Source organism: Quercus suber, unplaced genomic scaffold (genome assembly GCF_002906115.3).
Source record: "Quercus suber isolate HL8 unplaced genomic scaffold, Cork oak 2.0 scaffold_405, whole genome shotgun sequence".
Taxonomy (NCBI): Eukaryota; Viridiplantae; Streptophyta; class Magnoliopsida; order Fagales; family Fagaceae; genus Quercus; species Quercus suber.
The window spans coordinates 563,503-583,051 of NW_027069856.1; the positions used below are offsets into that span (position 1 = coordinate 563,503).

Below are 19,549 nucleotides of genomic sequence, written 5' to 3' on the forward strand. Positions count from 1 at the left end.
TTACTGTTCACGGATCTACAAATTTCACTTTTCAAGAATTTTTTTTATTAAAAATAGGTCTTACGGTACTGTTTACACATTTAAAAATTATTTTGCTACAGTGTTTTTAATTTTCAATCATGTAATTTTCTCTTATCAAATTGAGGGATAAATATGAGCTAAAGATAAAAAGAGGAATCTAATTGATTTTTCCAAGTCTATGAAGTCCTAACTCTATAAATAGTATAGAAAAAGCACCTTTGAGCACTCAGCACTTTGAATATTCAATTTTATATAGAGATATTCGGTTGTTTACACACATCACTCTATGCAAAAACGACGATATTTTTAGGTATAGAAACCCCCTCGCTCACTCGAAATCTGAATAATCCCAAATAGTCTTAAATCCACACATACAAAACCATAGTGCAAAATAATAATAATAATAATAAGAAACACCAATCTTTCAACGAGCCACAAACGCACGATTTGGACGAAGTCATAAGCTATTCTTTCTTAGCGGTTTTCATGGTATCGTAGAAGAGCTGCTATGTGTAGTTTATTCTTTGCCAATGCAGAGCTGACATGAATCCCACTTTCTTAAACTATAGGCACCCTAAATGCAAAGAAAATCTGTGGCGTACAAACATACAAGCAATCTATACGTTTGATCAAAGCTTAAAAAATACTTACTCTTTGCCTTTGTTGGAAGAAAACTAATTAATCATATTTCCATGGAATAACTTCAACAATCTGACAAAGTCTAGCGAATTGCTTGAAAGGTTTGTAATTGAAATAATGAAACTGTCTCATTCTTAAAGTCGCAATTTGGACGAAGCTGATCTGCTCAAAATTAAGCCACATTTCTGGTTGGAAAATTTGACAAGCATGGATTTTTTTTTTCTATCACTAGTTGGACCAACATGGGAATACTTGGACTAATCCAAAAAAGATTAATCTTCATCTAAGTAACATAAAATTCAAAATGAACTAAGGCAAACCATTTTACATGTAAATTACTGGAACCACATGATTGCATCTAAGCCTAACCAATCCTTATTTCTATCAACCACAAACTCCCAGGATCGGTTTTGTTTGTTCTTCCTGCTCATGATTAGAAGATTGGACCAGCAGCAAGGATCTCCTCGGTCAGCTTGCCGTCCTTGCCAATCTTGTAGTTAGTGAAGGTCTCAAAGTTCTTCTTGAATAGGCCAGCCAGCTTCAGCAGTGTAGCATTGTAAGCATTCTTGTCTGCCCACTGCAAGTCAAAATCAAATATCTCAGGAAATTGAAAAATGGAAGCACATGAACACAGAAGGCTACCAAACAATAGTGAAAAGAGTGTGAAGGGTATTAAGTAGAAGGCAAACTAACAGTGTTCATTGGTTCCAGAATTTCGGAAGGCACTCCCTCAACTTCAGTGGGGATCTCAAGTCTGAACACTTTGGTTTTCTTGTAGTTTACCTCCAGGAGGCTGCCAGAGTGTATGGCATCAATGATTTTCCTTGTATAAGGAAGCTTAATTCGATTCCCCGAGCCGTAGCTGCAGCAAGGGTAAAAAAAAAAAAAAAAAAAAGAAGGAAGAAATCAGCTTCATTGCGAAACCGGATTAATGGTGTAACTTAACTTCAATTAGCTCAGTATACAGTAATATACCTTCCACCAGACCAGCCAGTGTTGACAAGCCATCCTGTGGCACCATGCTTCATCATCTTCTCAGCCAGCATGGCTGCATACTTGGTAGGATGCAACATAATGAATGCTGCACCAAAGCAAGCTGAGAATGTCGCCTGTGGCTCCTTCACACCCTCTTCTGTGCCTGCTACCTAAAATTTTCATCAAGACGTTCAGTCAGCAATAAAGAAGTAGCCCAATAAGATTGTTTTAGATGCAGCTATTACATTTTCATTTTCTTAAATTAAGCAGAAAGTGTTCATATGCTCAAAATATTAATGAAGGGCCTAAGTCATGGACCCCCATTTATTACCAAATAAATTCATTTAAAGTAGAGAAGTACTTCAATAATGAAACATTTACCAGAGCAGTATAGCCACTGATGAAATGGTACATAGTCTGTGCCAAGCTCAGCTTGCTCACAGGTGGGAGGACACCAAATGCATCACATGCCAAGAGTATGACATTCTTTGGATGTGGACCAACACATGGTATCTTTGCATTGGGGATATACTCAATTGGGTATGCGGCACGAGTGTTTTCTGATTCAACAAGAAGAGCAACCTCATGAAAAGTCGTCAACTTTAGTTAGATTCATATTTAAGCATATTACTTTGTGGTAAATAACTACATCCCATTAAATGTCAGCTTTCAGAAATGATAATTAATATTTAAATCAGATGTTACACTGATTTTACCAAGTCATAACCTTTTCCAATTCTTAGTCAACTTTGAGCACTGATATTTAATATTCATCATATTCATTAAATTCAACCAATTAGAAGTTTACCTGTGACTGATTTGTCAGAATAATCAACCTCTCGGGTATGCTCATCAAACACTACATTCTCCAGAACTGCCATTGACAATCAATTCAATTATTTTCATGATGACAAATCCATCCCAAAAAAAAAAAAAAAAAAAAAAAAACGATGATAAATTAATAACTATGATTCTTTCAGTCATCTTCCACTTTTTCTATTACCTGTCCCGAATTTAATGGCATTCCAAATATCAGGCTCCTTCTCCCTTGAGAGATCAATGCACTTGGCATAGCAACCGCCTTCAATGTTTGACACACCATTCTCACTCCAACAGTGTTCATCATCTCCAATCAATAACCTATTGTGATCCGTAGATAGAGTTGTCTTTCCAGTACCTAATAATAAAAGAAATTTGAAAATAAAAACTCATGAGTGACAAACGTGAAGGAGAATTAAGTTCTCGAGGGCATATGCCAAATCTTATTTTGTAACAGTTTTTAATAAGTTCTCAAGGACGGCGAGAAAGAGTTATAAGGCACATATCATATGGCAGCGGTTGGAGCCACATCATGACCTGATCCAACGATACTATACCTGACAATCCAAAGAAGAGGGCAACATCTCCATCTTTTCCCATATTGCAGCCAGAATGTAAGGAGAGGATTTGACGCTTAGGCATGAGATAATGCATAACACTGAACAGACCCTTCTTCATTTCCCCGGCGTACTGGGTGCCGAGGATGACCATTTCCCTTCTAGCAAGATTAAGATCTATGCTAGTAGAGGATGTCATGTAGTGAGTGTAACGATTACATGGGAACTGGCCAGCATTGTATATAGTGAAGTCCGGAGTACCGAAATTCTCCAGCTCTTCAGGAGTGGGTCGGATACACCTGCACCCACCCAGTTATCCAATTGTACACTAAGCTAATAGACCATCACATTTTTTTTTCTCATCGATTTCCCTCCATATGGAATTCGGGCTAGGGATGATAGTTATTCAATATAGGATAAATTAGCATTATGTCAACGTTAAAGGAGACTTATCTGGCAGGCATAGACCTCTGTGGAAGGGACAACAGAGAAACAAAGAATGCTGTAATTGTTAATTATTCATATTTACTTACATGTTGTGCATGAACAAGGAATGGTATGCTCTGGCAGAGACAATCCGGACTTTAATTCTGTTCTCTGGGTCCCAATTCAAGAATTGATCATTCACAAAGACCTGAAAATCATGAAATTCATCCCATCATCAATTACAATTATTCCACCATATCGAAAAGGATGACAAAATAATATATAAATCATTGTCTTCATAACCATATCTAAGACTTTTAGGAAGACATTTTGATTTATAGTTAGCAAGACATTAATTGAAATACATACTGCCTACTCTGTGTATGTATATGGAATCAAACACCCTTAATTAACTCTTCTTCTTTTCTTTTCTTTTTTTTCTTTTTTTTTAGAGGATCAATGGATAGAATAATGCTAGAAATACTACAAATTTTACTAAATAAACTTTACTCTTGGTGCCAAAGAATGTCAATTTGACATTTTGTCCATTGATCCCTAGACATCTATTCGACCTACTGGTGCCAATTAAGGTACAAGTAATGTGTCACAAATCATAAAAAAGTAATTTATACATTTATTTATTATATTGTTGAAGTGACATCAATCACATTTATTATTATATCAATTTATCAGTTTGTAATTACGTCTATTAAATAAATTTGGTACTAGTTTAGCATTTTATATTTATGCTAAACTTGTAAATGAATTGATGAGGTTGAATAAGACACAAGTATTCTTAGCCCTCCCACCAAAAATAAAAAAAATAAAGAGAATACGACACAAGTAAAAGAAATAAAGAGCAAGGAAGGACTAATAAATTATTTCTTTTTAGGACAAAGTTGATTCTATCAAGGGATAATGGATCTGGGGCCATTTGGCCAACTGCATAAAAAAAAGACAAAATAGATACCATCATGGTATCACCAACATCACCCCATCTAAAAGGAAAAACAAAAATACAAGATAAACCACTTTACCATTTTTTTATTTGATCAAAACGCGTAAAATTCATTGTAATATTTTTAAATTCAATAAATAAATAATAGACTGTTATTCATGTAATTTTATAAGGAAAAGTGAGTTTTCAATAATGAAGACCAAAAAGCTAGGTATTAGAAAAGTAAATAAAGGTTGGAAGCTAAAAGAGAGTAGAAAGTTAACCTTGTCCAAAGAATTTAAGTAATCGACAGCTCTTTCCCTGTTCACCATGAATGTGTGCTCGTCCATTTCAATGTTTGGTGAGCCCCTATCATAGACAATAGTAAGATATTAATTGTAGTTGTTAAAATGGAAAGGAAAAAAAGTCTCATGCAGATAAAATTATAGATAAGGAGTGGGTGATGAGCAAGGACCACATACTTTCCCCACCAAAGATCATCCTCAGTTGTTTCATCCCTTACAACACGCTTATCTCTTGGAGATCGACCTGTCTTAGCTCCAGAAAGTGTTGCTAAGGCACCAGTCTCTGTGATGAATGACCCTTTCTCATACTTTATGGCCTGCTCATATAGCTCTGCACCACAAGTCGCAAAATTTTAGTCAAGAGTTTTGTAGTTTAATTGGCACCTCTTCAAACGTCTAGGCTCGCCTCATCTAAAGTTAGTGTATTAGGATCTCATACAGAAAAATTGATTTTCCTGGTCCAGGATTTATTCTTCCAGGTATGTTAATTGAAAAAAATTACATACTAATGAATGATAATTACTAAAAGATGATATAAAATCAGATGATAAATCACAATATACTTTTTTTTTTTTTTAATTTGTGAATTTAAATCTTTAGCCTAAAGGAGTCTCGAAAATATGAAGAGGATTATAGACTTTTAGTAAAAAAAAATTAGATACCAATTTGACTTAAAGCTCAAAATTGCTTTTTGGATGAAGTGACGAGCTATCACACCTATATCCCGCTTCTCAATTGGTGAATTTTTTTAATTTATTTTTTATTTCTAGTATGGATTCAAAATAGTTCATTTCATTTTCAAACATGCTCACACGGTTCATATCCGAACTGTCCAGTCACTCTTGACTCTCTTTCCTTTTCTGGTTTCACAGAATGACTCTTATTCATGATAAATATATGTCGGTGACGAAATAAAACTGTTGCAGATATTCGCAAATCTTGAACTAATCCCACAAAAGAAGAAAAACACCATTGACTCATATGATCATTGACAAAATAATGTGTGTGTGTGTGAGTGCGCTACGTTTGTATATATGATATGATAGGACCGAGTAATTAAAGGATCTCACTTTATTAATTAGTTATCTGTCAATTTAACATAAACTTGCTATTTTTTCTGTCACAATAAAATTGTAGCAAAATTACGCTACAAAAGATATAATCTTACTTTTTTTTTTATGAGATATTTTATAACAACAATTTTTACCACAATTTTTTTCACACTATATTATGTTACTAGTGACTCACATAAATCCACTATTTTTGTTGTCTCGACAAATCCATTACAATTATTTATTAATTTTATGATGAAAAAAAAACTATAAAATAATAAATTATGTTAGGAATATAACTTTTGGCACACCACAACTCAATTGGTAAAAATATGTTGAGTTGTGACAAAAAATTATAACTTTTGTACCAGCATAATTCTAAAATAATTGATAGAAAAGGAAAACGTTAGAGACATGTATCATGTATGTACATGTACCTGCAGGAGAGAGGTTGTAGAGGAAATGAGTGAACTTCAAGGAACTGTCACTGACACTGATAGTCGGTGTGAAATGGTGTTCATGAGCGTGTGCTACGTGCTTTGGGGTCTCTGACTTCCTAGCGGGGTCACCTTTCACCACCTTGGGTCCAGTTTCTCTCGTAAGTGAAGCCAAAGATGCACTGTTTCAAACAACCCACACACTTAAATAAATGAGAAACCAAACATATTTCCAACGTTTTCTTTCTTCCTGGAAATTTCCCACAATAGTTTTTTTATAACCATGATTATTTCTAAACCATGTTTGGAATATAAAAATACCACACACATATTATTAGGGCCCCACACAAAGTGATATTTTAGTAATTCCTCGGATTCTCGGGGGATCAAGGTTATTTCAGACAACGGGATCTGGTAACCTGTCGTTTCTATGGCTGTGCCACATCACCGAACATTACGTGGGTCCCACTTGTCAACAATCAAAATTAGTCCAGTGTAGACTCTACACCACCGGATCATAAAACCTTTTTTTTTTTTTAAGTCAAACCAAAATCAGAGGCACGGGCCAACTTCCCACTGGGTCCCACTCCTAGTAAAAGTGCCCCTTCTCCTTCTTTCTTTTTTCTCTGTTTCTTCTTAAATTTCCTATATTAATTTAGCTATTAATTAACAACAACAAAAAAAAATAATTATTAAAAGTAATACGCGTGGTGGTCGATAATTTTACCGAGCTGTGCTAGTCCCGCATAATTTGTGCCACAATTGGCTACATGATAAATTGTGATGAGCAAATGTGCATCAGTGGGGGACACGCACAAAGTTATGCACGATTATGATTTATGTGGTACTAGCCCGATTCAATTTTACCAACTGACTGGAACTGATATACCTGATCGACTGGAGCTGCTGTTTCTGGCGCTCTTCGTCGGAGATGGTGCTAGCAAAGGCACCCTGGGTCCCCTTAATAGGGGTAGTGGGTGCGGACTTCTTCTTCTGCAGTGAGTGGAGCTCATCAATGGTCTGAGCCTTCACGGGAGGCGCACTGTCATCGTGGCAGATCCCGTTTTGCTTCTTATGCGTCTGGATCTTAGCCAGACCGTTCCGTGCCGTTCCATTCCCGAAACTGAACTCTCCGTTCGCGTGTCCGCTTCCGTTTCCTGCCATCTCTCTCTACTCTCTATACCCACAAAATAAAATAACAAAAATAATAAGATACTTTTTTTTTTTCGTTCAACAATAATAAGATACTGATCAAGCACAATCACAATATTTATGTTATTGTTTCTTAGATCAGCAACTTTTATTTTAGTCCCACTTTATATTGTCAGCGACTCAAGCTGAGTTTTTTTTTTTTTTTTTTTTTTTTTTAAGAACTGGGTTCCCCAAGACAAGAAACCCAACTTGGGTTTTCTCCAGGAATTAGCAAAAATTTTGGTCTTCCAATATTTTGAAGCTGTGTTGTGTTGGTTTAAGATCAAAATGACGGTCTAGCACATCGTTTAAGTTAGGCATGCAACATAGAGAGGAGAGATTATCATCATGGTGAGACAATAATGAAAACCAAGAGAAATAAAAGGGCTGTAAATGAGAGAGAGAGAGGGGTTAGACTTAAACCAGAGATTGCGAGCTTGAAACGAAAATGAAGAAGGAAAAGCGAAAGGCTAAAGGGAAACGAAATAGAAATAAAGGGTGCAGTTCATCAAAGGTGCGGTAGTTTTGAGTCTGAGAAAAGGAAAACGAGAAGGTGATGGGAAAAATAGGGCAGCAAGGGGCGCCTTTTAAAGGATTCACTGGGCTGGCCTGGCCCGTGCTTAACCAAGATTAAACCCTAGTGCTCCTAACCATGGTTAAATCCTATCTCTCCCCGAGTCAAGCTCCCAAAAGAGAAAAATTCCAAAACCCAATAAACGAGAAGCTGAGCTCGGATGTAGACTAGGAATCCGATGCTTCTCATACCACCATAGCTTCGTAGCCTTCATCAGTCAACTTGCTACTTTTCTTCCTTCTTTCTTTTTTTTTTTTTTTTTTTTTTTTTTTTTTTTTTTTTTTTTTTTTTTTTTGAGTCCATCTACTAATACTAAATTAATATTCCTTCTCAAAAAAAAAAAAAAACTAAACTAGAATTCACCCTAGCCCTTAAATTATGGTGGTTTTCATTTTAACTTTTTTGTTGTTCATTTTTGTAAATAATCTAATTGTCCGTAATATATTTTTATGTCTATAATTATAAAATTCTTATTATTACATAATATTTTATAGTTAAGGCCCTTTTGAATATCGCTTATTTTGCTGAAAAATAAAAATTTATTATTGAAAACATTATAGTAAAATATAATTTTTAAAAGATAAAACACTGTTCACAAGTTTTTCACAAATAAACTGGTTCATGAACAGTGTTTTGAGACCAACAAAAAAATAAACACAAAACGCACAAAACTTCTTAGGCAAATGGACGCTTAGTATTTCATTAAATAACTACCCATAGAATGTTAAGTATTCAAACAATAGTGACAAAAATGAATGGTAGGATTAACACGATCTCGATAGGATAGAATCAATTGTGAAAAGCTAAAAGCGAATAATCACAAATTTTTAACTATAAAAAATGTACGTTGAGATAAAGGTTTTAGTAACTCTGTTTTTTTTTTTTTTTTTCATGGGAGTGACTCTGTTTATTAATCATGTTTTTTGACTTTTGAGCCAAAAGACGAGCGGTTTTTTTTAATACGAGAAACTGATTGGATCAGATTATCTATGTTTCGTGGTCTCACGCTCAGCTGATTTAATCTCTACATGCAAGTAGAGAAAGAAGCAAACGTAGCCCCCACACGTGTACAAAAAGTTTGAACGGTAATGCATTACAATGAACCAAAATTTTTTTTTTTTTTGGGTAAATAAACCAAATTTGAATTCATGTTCAGTTCCGGAACTACTGTCAAAAAGTGACTCAAGTCCCTTCAAAAACTCGGACTTTATACGTTGGATTTATAGATCCCTCTCTTTTTTTTCCAGTGTGCACTGTGAGTCTGTGAACAATAATGCCTTGATATTTACCGTGGGATTTACACGTACCAGATCTTAAAATATGTGCATGGGAAAACTTCTCTGCGTGACTGCGTCTGGTCGCCGCAAGCTTATATGCATTACTATTGGATGAAATTTGGGACCCACGAATTCATTATCGTGATTGATTATTAGCTAGCCGTCCATTTATTTTGAGCTTCTCACCTAATTTAAAGTTCAGCTTAGGCTCTGTACTAGCTATAGTTCCAGAAAAATGATAAATGATTGTATTCCAATATTTTACATAATTTTTATTATAACTCGTCACATATAAAGTTGTTAGTAGTGAAAAAATTAAATTCATATTTTTACCACTTAAAACTCACCATGACAAATTATAACAAAAATAATATAAAATGTTGTGATACTAGCCTAATGAATAGCTCTGGCCAGGCCTGTAGCGTAAATTTTTGTTGTTGGAGAGTTTGTGTCCATTAATTTAAAGGACTTTTCGTGCCACCACGACCTGTGATGATGAATCGGACGGTGGAGGTGAAGTGAATCCTTATCAAATGTAGGTAGGACATGATCGCATGGAAAATTGTGAAGATATGTGGAAAAGCAAGTGATCTGTGTTTGACGGTAATTCCGTTCCTTCACTGTCCTAGGCTCCTAAAACCACTAACACCGTAACACGGGTCCCTTTACCTTTTTTTTTTTTTTTTTCTAGGATTAAACTTTAAATTACCCATTTGGATCTGTCTTATCCATCTGATTCAAATATTTAATTTGATTGGGTGAAGACTTACCCAAATTAAGTGAATTATTAAATGGAGTAATGGGTTTGGATAAAATGTAATTTCTTAAAAAATTATCTATTCCCTAGTTTCATTTATTTCTGAAGTCAAACATTGCTGCTTCGTGTTAAAACATAAATCATCCAAATAATGTCATTTTATGGATTGAAGAATAAATTGGTATATTTAAGATAGACAGGACACTGCACAAAATTAATGCTTATTACAATAAAGTAGGACTTACCGATAACTTATGCCAACGATTTGTCAAAATGATAAGGGATTCTGCTACACTTTTCCCACAATCTTTGATGTTTTTAGGATTTCGTAGCAATGACTTGAATTCTTCATTACTAGGAACACTTTCAAGTAAATTCTGCAAAGTCAATATATACAATGATAAGACAAATGCTAGATAGGTACGCTTGGAAAGAGGCCAGTTAGGAATAGAATTTCGATGGAAGCATACACTGTGTTTCTTTAGACTTTTCAAGTCTGGATGGGCCTTTAATAAGCTGCTATAGGCAGTTTCAAACATTCCTTTTACATCACCATCAGCATTCAGAGCATACTTGTCTAGAAAAAGAGCTATGAACTTCAAAAACCTGAAATATGTTACAGATATTATGAGTGGTATATGAGCGTGTATTGGCAAAAAGCAATTTACCAATCATAGTTACCTCATTAAAAATTTGATGTAATTTGTAGATGTGCTGCTGACATTGTCATCTGACTCATCTTTGAATATCCACTCCAATTTCCTGTATTTGAATTGATGTTGTAGAAACTTTGATTCCACGGTCTGCAACAAGGAAGAACACTAACATCACATTATTGATTTATGGCTTAAATCTAGATCCATAATTTGAGCTTCAATAGTCAATGGAATGAACTTACAAGAATTCGGTCCTTGATCGTGGTCACAAGACTTGAAATGGCTTCACTTTTATCAGCCTTCATATCTGTCATATAGATATAGATAGAGTTTGAATCAATGCAAACTCGACCTCAAGGAATTCATACGCCAAAATGCATAGATATAGATAGAGTCTACTTCTTGCTTTTACCATCTGTCATAGAAGTTCAAAGTTCAAACACCTGGTGAAGGAAGATTAGTCAGGCAAACCATAATAAACTCAATTCTGTTTGTTTTCTATAATAACTTGTCACATAGCTCTGTCCTTCTAATTTTGTCATTTTTCTAGTAGGCCATTTTAGGTTAAAAAGATTACTTAAATGTCATTGCATCTTTCTCACTTCAAAAAGGATGTTTTACATGGCACACACACATCACAAAGTATCATCAAGAGATGAACTACCATACCTATAATGGAAAGAAATAATCTGCAGATTTTCAAGAAATCCTCTGTTGCCAAATCATCATTTTCCAAGATGCAAAGCTTCAAAGTAGCTCTACAATTGCTGAGTAGATCTCCTCCATACTTCTCACTAATATATTAATATACAATTCTCAATTAATTAGTACAAGAAAACAAATGCTTTTTATTAAAGAATATCTTATAACTCAATCTGATGGATTTAACACCTTATTAATTTTGTTCTTCCAACAGTGGGTACATTTATCTATCTCCTAGGAAGGTATTCTTCAAGAGACCATATATATTACAAAACACTTTTGATGCACATATAAATCTACAAATATTGAATCATGTTTCTTTCAATTTATTACAAGAACACTTACTTGTGTCGATCCCAAACATCTATTCCCTCACGTATCATAAGTGAGAATAATCTCGTCCACAAATCTGGAAAGAAATTCTTCAACTTTTTCCCAACTTCCTCACCAGTTCTCTGTAACAATATAAGCAAACTTCAATGTATAGTATTTATAAAGTGATAAACATGCATTAAAAAATGAAAAAAAAATGTTATTACTAAAAATAGATATATAATGTTAATGTATATTATGGGCTTTAGGCCCAACTGGTTTACTTGTATAGCACACTTGTACTACATTTTACTTGTACCATACACATGTGCTTAGTTGTACCACACACATGTGCTTACTTGTACCGCACACATATGCCTTCTATATAAAGGCATCACATGTATATTTCTTTATTATGAAATACAATACTACGATTCAGTATTTCTGACACGGTATCAGAGCCACTGCTCTGACCTTTTCTTAGCAGTCTTATCTTTATTGGTGTTACTCCACTCTCAACATTACTTCCGCCATCACAACAGTCGCCACAACCTCTCGCCGTTGAACCCCCGACGTCTTCCAAATGTTGTCTTCGGGTTCCAGACCTGCAGCCGCTATCGTTGAGAAGTCCAACACCGCACAAGATCACTGCACATGTCATCCCGCCTCGAATATTGCTCCGATCTTGTTTCTGGAGGTATCACTGAGATCGTCTTGGAACGATCTACCTGTTGGTGAAAGCCTCGCAGTCATCGGAGTGCCCACGTGCCCTCACGCGCCGCTAAAAGCTTCTGCGACTAAGCCCCACGCGCCACACGTGCCGTCCTCAGTTTAGGTTGACGTCACCCGTGACGTCATTAGTGCCACGTCAGCCCTAGCTTATGTCAGCATCTAGTCACTTGCTGACGTCAGCGCCACGTCATCCTGCTGACGTCATCTACGCTGACCGTTGACTGTTGACCATTGACCGTTGACTTTGACCGGGCGTTGACCGGTGACTTTTTAGGGTTGACTTTTTCAGTCCAGGTTCTCCTTACCCAGTTTTTCGTGTAGATTTCATTTTTGCATTCTGTTTTTGCATATTGTGTTTCTAAATGGATAAAAAGGATGTTTTTCTTCCTCGCCCAATCAATACTGTATTTGATGGGAACAAGTTACTTATCTTGGTCTCAAGCTATGCGCAGTTTTCTTAAGGGTCGCATGCTCTGGCATTACTGTACTGGTGCAATTACCATTCCTGTCAAGGGAGCAAGTGAAGAAGATGCTACCTTCCTTGGTCACATGATTGAATGGGATAGTCACAACCACATGATCCTCACATGGATTCGGAACACTTCCATCTCCTCCATCTCCAATCTGTTGGGCAGCTTTGATGATGCAAAATCTGCATGGGATATGTTGGCCAAAAGGTACTCCACTACTCAAGGATCCATGAAATATCAGTTGGTAGTTGAATTGCATCAACTTCGACAAGAACCAGGGCAATCCATCAATGACTACTATGATCAGCTTCGCTTCATTTGGGACCAAATTGACCTTTCTGATCCGATTTGGGCATGCTCAAAAGATGTTCAGCAATATGCTACAGTTAGAGATGAATTTTGTCTCTATGAGTTCCTGATGTCACTTCACAAGGACTTTGAGCCCATCCGAGGTCAGCTTCTTAATCGCAGTCCTCCTCCCTCTCTTGATACTGTTGTAAACGAGTTGGTTAGAGAAGAAGCTCGGCTTGCAACCCTTCAAGCCCAGAATAAGTTCAATGTTTTAGCTATTACTCTTTCTGCTCCTTTCATTGAGCAACCTCAGCAATCAGGTGATTCTTCTGGCTCTAGCAATCATCGCAAGTAGACCAACAAGAAGTTCTGCAATTATTGCAAGCATCCTGGCCATACCATTGAGACTTGTTACCGTCGCAACAAATCTACTGCTGCTGTTGCTAATACTGAGCCTACTCTGCCGATGCCTTCCATTTCAGCTGAGTCCCAATCTTCTGAATCCACTATCAACCTCTCCCCTACTGAACTACAGGAGATCATAGCTCAAGTTGTTCGTATGGCTGGTAATGCATCTCTTTCCACTGCTCTCTCAGTTCTGCTTGGTAAGTCTCAAACTTGGCTTTTTGATTCTGCCTGTTGCAATCACATGACACGTCACTCATCCTTATTCTCCAAACTTGACCCTGCACCACATCCTCTTAATATTCATATAGCTGATGGTTCCACCATGCATAGGAATAGTCTAGGTTTTGTTTCAACCTCTAACCTCTTTGTTCCTGGGGTCTTCCATGTGCCTAACTTATCCTATAATTTGTGCTCTGTGAGACAATTAGCTGAACTAGGATATCGCCTTATTTTTTACTATTCTGGGTGTATTGTGCAGGATCCGAGGACGGGGCAAGAGCTTGGGACCGGTCCTAGGGTTGGGTGTATGTTTCCCGTGGACAATCTTTATCTTCCACCTGTTGCTCTTGTCTCTGTTGCTGCTGCAGCTGCTGTAGTTTCTTTCTTACCTTCTCTCGCACTTTGGCATTCTCGTCTTGGTCATGCCTCATCTACTCGGGTACAACAGTTAGCTTCTAAGGGTTTGTTGGGTTCTGTGTCCGAAGACAATTTTGATTGTACTTCATGCCAGTTAGGAAAACAGCCAGCTTTACCTTTCAATAATAGTGAATCTATCTTTAATAGTACTTTTGAGTTAATTCATTCTGATGTTTGGGGACCTTCTCTTGTTACTAGTATTGGTGGATCTCATTATTTTGTTGTTTTTATTGATGATTATTCTCGTTATAGTTGGATCTTTCCTATGAAATCTTGTTCTGAAATCTTACCAATATATAGTAACTTTGCAAAAATGGTTGAAACACAATTCTCCAAACATATCAAAACTTTTAGTTCTGATAATGCTCTTGAATATACTTAATATGCTTTTCAAGCTCTGTTACATTCCTATGGCACTGTACATCATCTAACCTGTCCAGGCACCTTTCAACAAAATGGTCAAGCCGAAAGAAAACTTCGTCATATTCTTGACACTGTCCGTGCTCTTCTTCTTTCTGCCAAAGTTCCAGCCCCATTTTGGGGTGAAGCCGCTCTTCATGTTGTTCATGCCATTAATCGCATTCCAAGCACTGTCATCCATAATCAGACTCTGTATGAGCGCCTTTTTGGGTCACCCCCTGACTATCATTACCTTCGCTCTTTTGGATCTGCTTGTTTCGTTCTTCTTCAGCCTCATGAGCACAACAAAATTGAGCCTCGATCTAGACTTTGTTGTTTCCTTGGTTATGGTGAAACTCAAAAAGGGTATCGGTGCTATGATCCTGTCTCTCATCGTCTTCGTGTTTCTCTTAATGTTGTCTTTTGGGAACATCGCTTGTTTGTTGAACTCTCTCATTTTCGTTCTTCCTTAACTAACTCTTCTGTTTTAGAAATCTTTCCAGATGAGTCTCCTGTTCCTTTTATAGATACTCTTGATCCTCCTTTGGACTTCTCTATTCCATCTCCAGATATTTTTGATAATTCTCCTAGACAGGTTGTAGATGAACAGGTTGATGATGAGCTACCCCACCTTGAGCCTAGGTCCCCTGCTCCTGCTCCGCCTGAAGATCCTCCACAAGACATTCCACCTCGCCACTCAACCCGGGTAAGATCCATTCCTGCACATTTACTTGACTATTATTGTTACACTGCCCTTGCTACACTCCATGAGCCTCAAACCTATCGTGAGGCCTCTACTGACCCTTTATGGCAGATTGCAATGAAAGAGAAAATTGATGCATTAACCAAAAACCATACTTGGGATCTGGTTACTCTCCCTTCTAGTCAGTCTGTGGTTGGTTGTAAGTGGATCTATAAGATCAAGACTCACTCCGATGGGTCCATCGAGCGCTACAAGGCTCGTCTTGTTGCAAAAGGTTTTACACAGGAGTATGAGATTGATTATGAAGAGACTTTTGCTCCAGTTGCCCGTATCTCCTCTGTTCGTGCCCTTTTAGCTGTTGCTGCTGCTAGTAAATGAGACATTTTTCAGATGGATGTTAAAAATGCCTTCCTTAATGGGGATCTGCATGAAGAATTCTATATGCAACCTCCTCTTGGTCTTTCTATTGAAACAAACAAGGTTTGTCGCCTTCGACGTGCACTTTATGGCCTTAAACAAGCTCCATGAGCTTGGTTTGCCAAGTTCAGCTCCACCATCTTTCGCTTGGGTTACACTGCCAGTCCTTATGATTCTGCCTTATTTCTTCGTCGCAATGATAAAGGCACCATTTTGCTTCTCCTATATGTAGATGATATGATCATAACTGGTGATGACCTCAGTGGCATTCAAGAACTCAAGGATTTTCTTAGTCGGCAGTTTGAGATGAAAGACCTTGGACATCTCAGCTATTTCTTAGGTCTTGAGATCACTCGTTCCACAGATGGTCTTTATATTACTCAAGCCAAGTATGCATCTGACCTTTTATCTCGAGCTGGACTCACTGACAGCAAGACTGTTGACACTCCAGTTGAATTTAATGTGCATCTGACACCCTGAGGGGGAAACCATTGTCTAATCCCTTTCTTTACAGACGATTGGTTGGCAGCCTAGTTTATCTCACAGTTACTCGTCCAGATATTTCTTATGCTGTTCATTAGGTGAGCCAGTACCTGTCTGCTCCACAATTGACTCACTATGCTGCTGTTCTGCGTATTCTACGGTACTTGAAGGGCACTCTCTTCCCTGGCCTTTTCTACTCAACTCAGTCTCTTCTTGTACTCTATGCATTCTCTGATGCTGATTGGGCAGGAGATCCCACTGATCGCAGGTCCACTACAGGTTATTGCTTTCTCCTTGGTTCTTCTTTGATTTCTTGGAGAAGTAAGAAACAAACTTTTGTGGCCCACTCCAGTACTGAAGCAGAATATTGTGCTCTTGCTGACACCACATCTGAGCTCCTTTGGTTACGATGGCTTCTTAAGGATTTGGGTGTGTCCACATCCTCTGCTACTCCCCTTTATTGTAACAACCAGAGTACCATTCATATTGCTCACAATGACGTCTTCCATGAACGGACTAAACACATCGAGATTGATTGTCATTTTATCCGTTCTCATCTTGTCCATGGTGCTCTCAAGCTTTTCTCCGTCTCTTCCAAAGATCAACTTGCAGATATCTTCACCAAGGCATTTCCTAAGGGACGCACTCGTGATTTGGTTGACAACCTCAAGCTGGTCTCACATCCACCTTGAGCTTGAGGGGGGCTGTTAATGTATATTATGGGTTTTAGGCCCAGCTGGTTTACTTGTATAGCACACTTGTACTCACTTTACTTGTACCACACACATATGCTTACTTGTACCGCACACATATGCCTCCTATATAAAGGCATCACATGTATATTCCTTTATTATGAAATACAATACTACGATTCAGTATTTCTAACATATAAGAATACATACATATTGCCCATCATCATTAATGTGTATTATGACATTTCTAGAGAAAGTAATCTGGCTGGATGCAGTATTTGGGTAACCTTTTTTTTTTTTAGATACAGTATTTGGGACTCCGTTCTTGTGGTCATACACGTTCTTATATGCTTGATCTTTCTCAACTTTTGTTGCTATGTAATTAACTTCCCTCTTTTGGTCACTTTTGTAGTCGTACACCACCTTATATACTTGATCTTTCTCAAGTCTTTTCAGTTTCTTAACTTCTTCATCTCTATATTGATCATCATATTTAGCTTTCCAATTTGACGATTTTTTCTCATAATTTAGCAACTGAAGCAACAATACTGGGTGTAGGGTCTGTTTTTGTTGCCCAAGCCTAAAAGATATGGGTCAAAGGCCCAACGAACCCAGAACAATGAATTTGTAGAGAGTGGATCGAAGGTTTAGGCACTGGCCGGCGTTCACGAAGTATGAACTCTTTTCTTTCTTTGAAAAATACTTAGAACAATCTACGAATGGGGGATGCTCCTCGGACCACGGCCGAGGAGGCTTTCCTCTCCCTCTCTCCCCTAAAAAACCCCCTTCTTACATTTTGCTCCCCTTTCTTATATATCCCTCTCTTCTTCCTCCTGTTGGTCATCTATTGGCCTTCCACCTGACCGTCTATCCCATCAAAGGTCATATTTGTGCTCAAGTGGTTCACCCTGATCGATGTTGCCCTGTCAAGGGGTTACATTCTCATTAATGCAGCCAGAAAGGTTAGGTGAGCGTATTCAATGCCGAGGTGATAGTTCGCCCAGGGCTTGCCCCTTCTTCGTACTGAGGTCTCGGACGACCGAGGATAGGGTCATCCTCGGACCCATCATGCGTCCTCGGAGTGGGCCATTTGGGCCTGGGTTGAAGTGGGCTAAGGCTACCCGATTTTCTGGCCCCACAATAGCCCCTCAAAATCTTGCTGCACGCATCCTCGGGCGGGGAGAAGGATTTTGACATCCTCGGCCTTATCCCCCCCACCCCTCATCAGTGCTGGGGTCCATTCACTTGCCAAGGACACGTCGCTGACGTTTCGGAGCACGTAACGTGCCCATCATTACATTCAGGCGGCTCTGTGCTTCCCACGTCTAATGAGGCATTACCCATCCAACAGTGGAGATTCGTCTTGCATTTATGGGCGGGAAAACCCGCATGGTTCCTCGAATTGGGGTATAAATACCCATACGAACCGCTTCTCCCTGTTCCTCATTTGTAATCGAGAATATTCGTGCGTCCTTCCTGAGTTCAGCCACACTTTCACTAGCACCTCCAGCACAAAAAGCCTGTCCGAGTAGCTCCTCTTCTTTCCAATAAGTCGCTCTGTCTCTCTCTGACCTCTCTTTCTCTTTACCCTTTTTTCTTCTTCGCCTGTTCTTTCTTAGTTCTTTAGGCGTTAGTTGGGATGGGTTGGTTTAAGAAATACGTCGATACCGCGGAGGCGATGGAGCAATTTATCACCGACCGCAGAATTCCCGGCAATGTAGGTCTGAGATATTGTGAGGATGGGGAGTGGCGCATACACAGGCAGGAGGGCGAGGTGGTAATTGCCATAGTCGCCTTCCTTGAAGAGGGGATGACGATCCCCATGGGGCCGGTGATGAGGGATTACCTCATGCACTTCCGGTTGGCCCCCACCCAGTGTGGGATAAACGTCTTTAGGATTCTAGGCTGTGTGGACGCCTTAAACAAGAAGATGGGGCTGAGGTTGACCCACCACGAAGTGAACTGGTGTTACAACCATCAATCGTATTACCTGAAGACGAGAGACGACAGGGTGCGGCTCATTCAGTGCCTCATCGAGTCCAGCAAGGGGTTCTATGAGGATTTCCTCATCGTGTCAGGGGAGTGGCACGATGGCCTTCACTGCCCAACAACAGAGGGAATACCAGGTGGGGCAGCGGGAGACAGAAAGGGTTTTAAGTTATCGTCCTTTTTCTTTCCCTCTTTTTTTTTTGTTTTACTAACGCGGTGGTGCTTTCCATTTGCAGACCCGCACGCCTTTCAGCGTCACTTCCATCTGGTCAACCGGGAAGATTTGTAGAAGGTGCTGAGGGCGCCGGTGTATATCAACGAGGACGACAATCAGGTTAGGGCCGCCCACATAATTTTGGGTTATAAATCTGTCCAGAAATCGTTCCCGGTTCCGAAACACGTTATCCTCGCCAACGATCCTCGACTTCAGAGGATTACTGTGATCGAGGACGGATTTTCGTTCCCCGAGGAGCCCTCCGACCAGGAGGCTGTCACATTAGCCGTCCCCTCTTCCCAACCGTTTGCTGAGGCAGCCGAGGAAGCTCCCGAGGGGGAAGGGGACGCGTTTGACGTTTTCGCCCAGCTTGATCAGTCCGAGGACCCTTCTGGAGACTTGGATGATCCCAATTTGACCGAAGCAGACCTCCTTGCTTCAAAAGCTCCTCCCCGGCCGACAATGGGGTACAAGAAGA

General features: G+C 38.7%; 1 protein-coding gene across 1 annotated transcript; it reads right to left on the bottom strand.

Annotated features, from left to right (window-relative positions):
* Positions 1-823: 823 nt before the first annotated feature.
* LOC112032535 (phosphoenolpyruvate carboxykinase (ATP) 1) lies at positions 824-7,927 on the bottom strand. Its single transcript, XM_024065298.2, has 13 exons — positions 7,783-7,927; positions 7,058-7,345; positions 6,169-6,350; positions 4,857-5,010; positions 4,659-4,743; positions 3,545-3,645; positions 3,012-3,310; positions 2,639-2,812; positions 2,444-2,509; positions 2,017-2,195; positions 1,636-1,805; positions 1,354-1,522; positions 824-1,237 (listed from the first exon to the last, which is right to left on the bottom strand). The coding sequence occupies exons 2-13, from the start codon at positions 7,330-7,332 to the stop codon at positions 1,094-1,096; spliced, it is 1,998 nt and encodes a 665-aa protein (XP_023921066.1). The 5' UTR covers positions 7,333-7,345; positions 7,783-7,927; the 3' UTR covers positions 824-1,093.
* Positions 7,928-19,549: the final 11,622 nt, after the last annotated feature.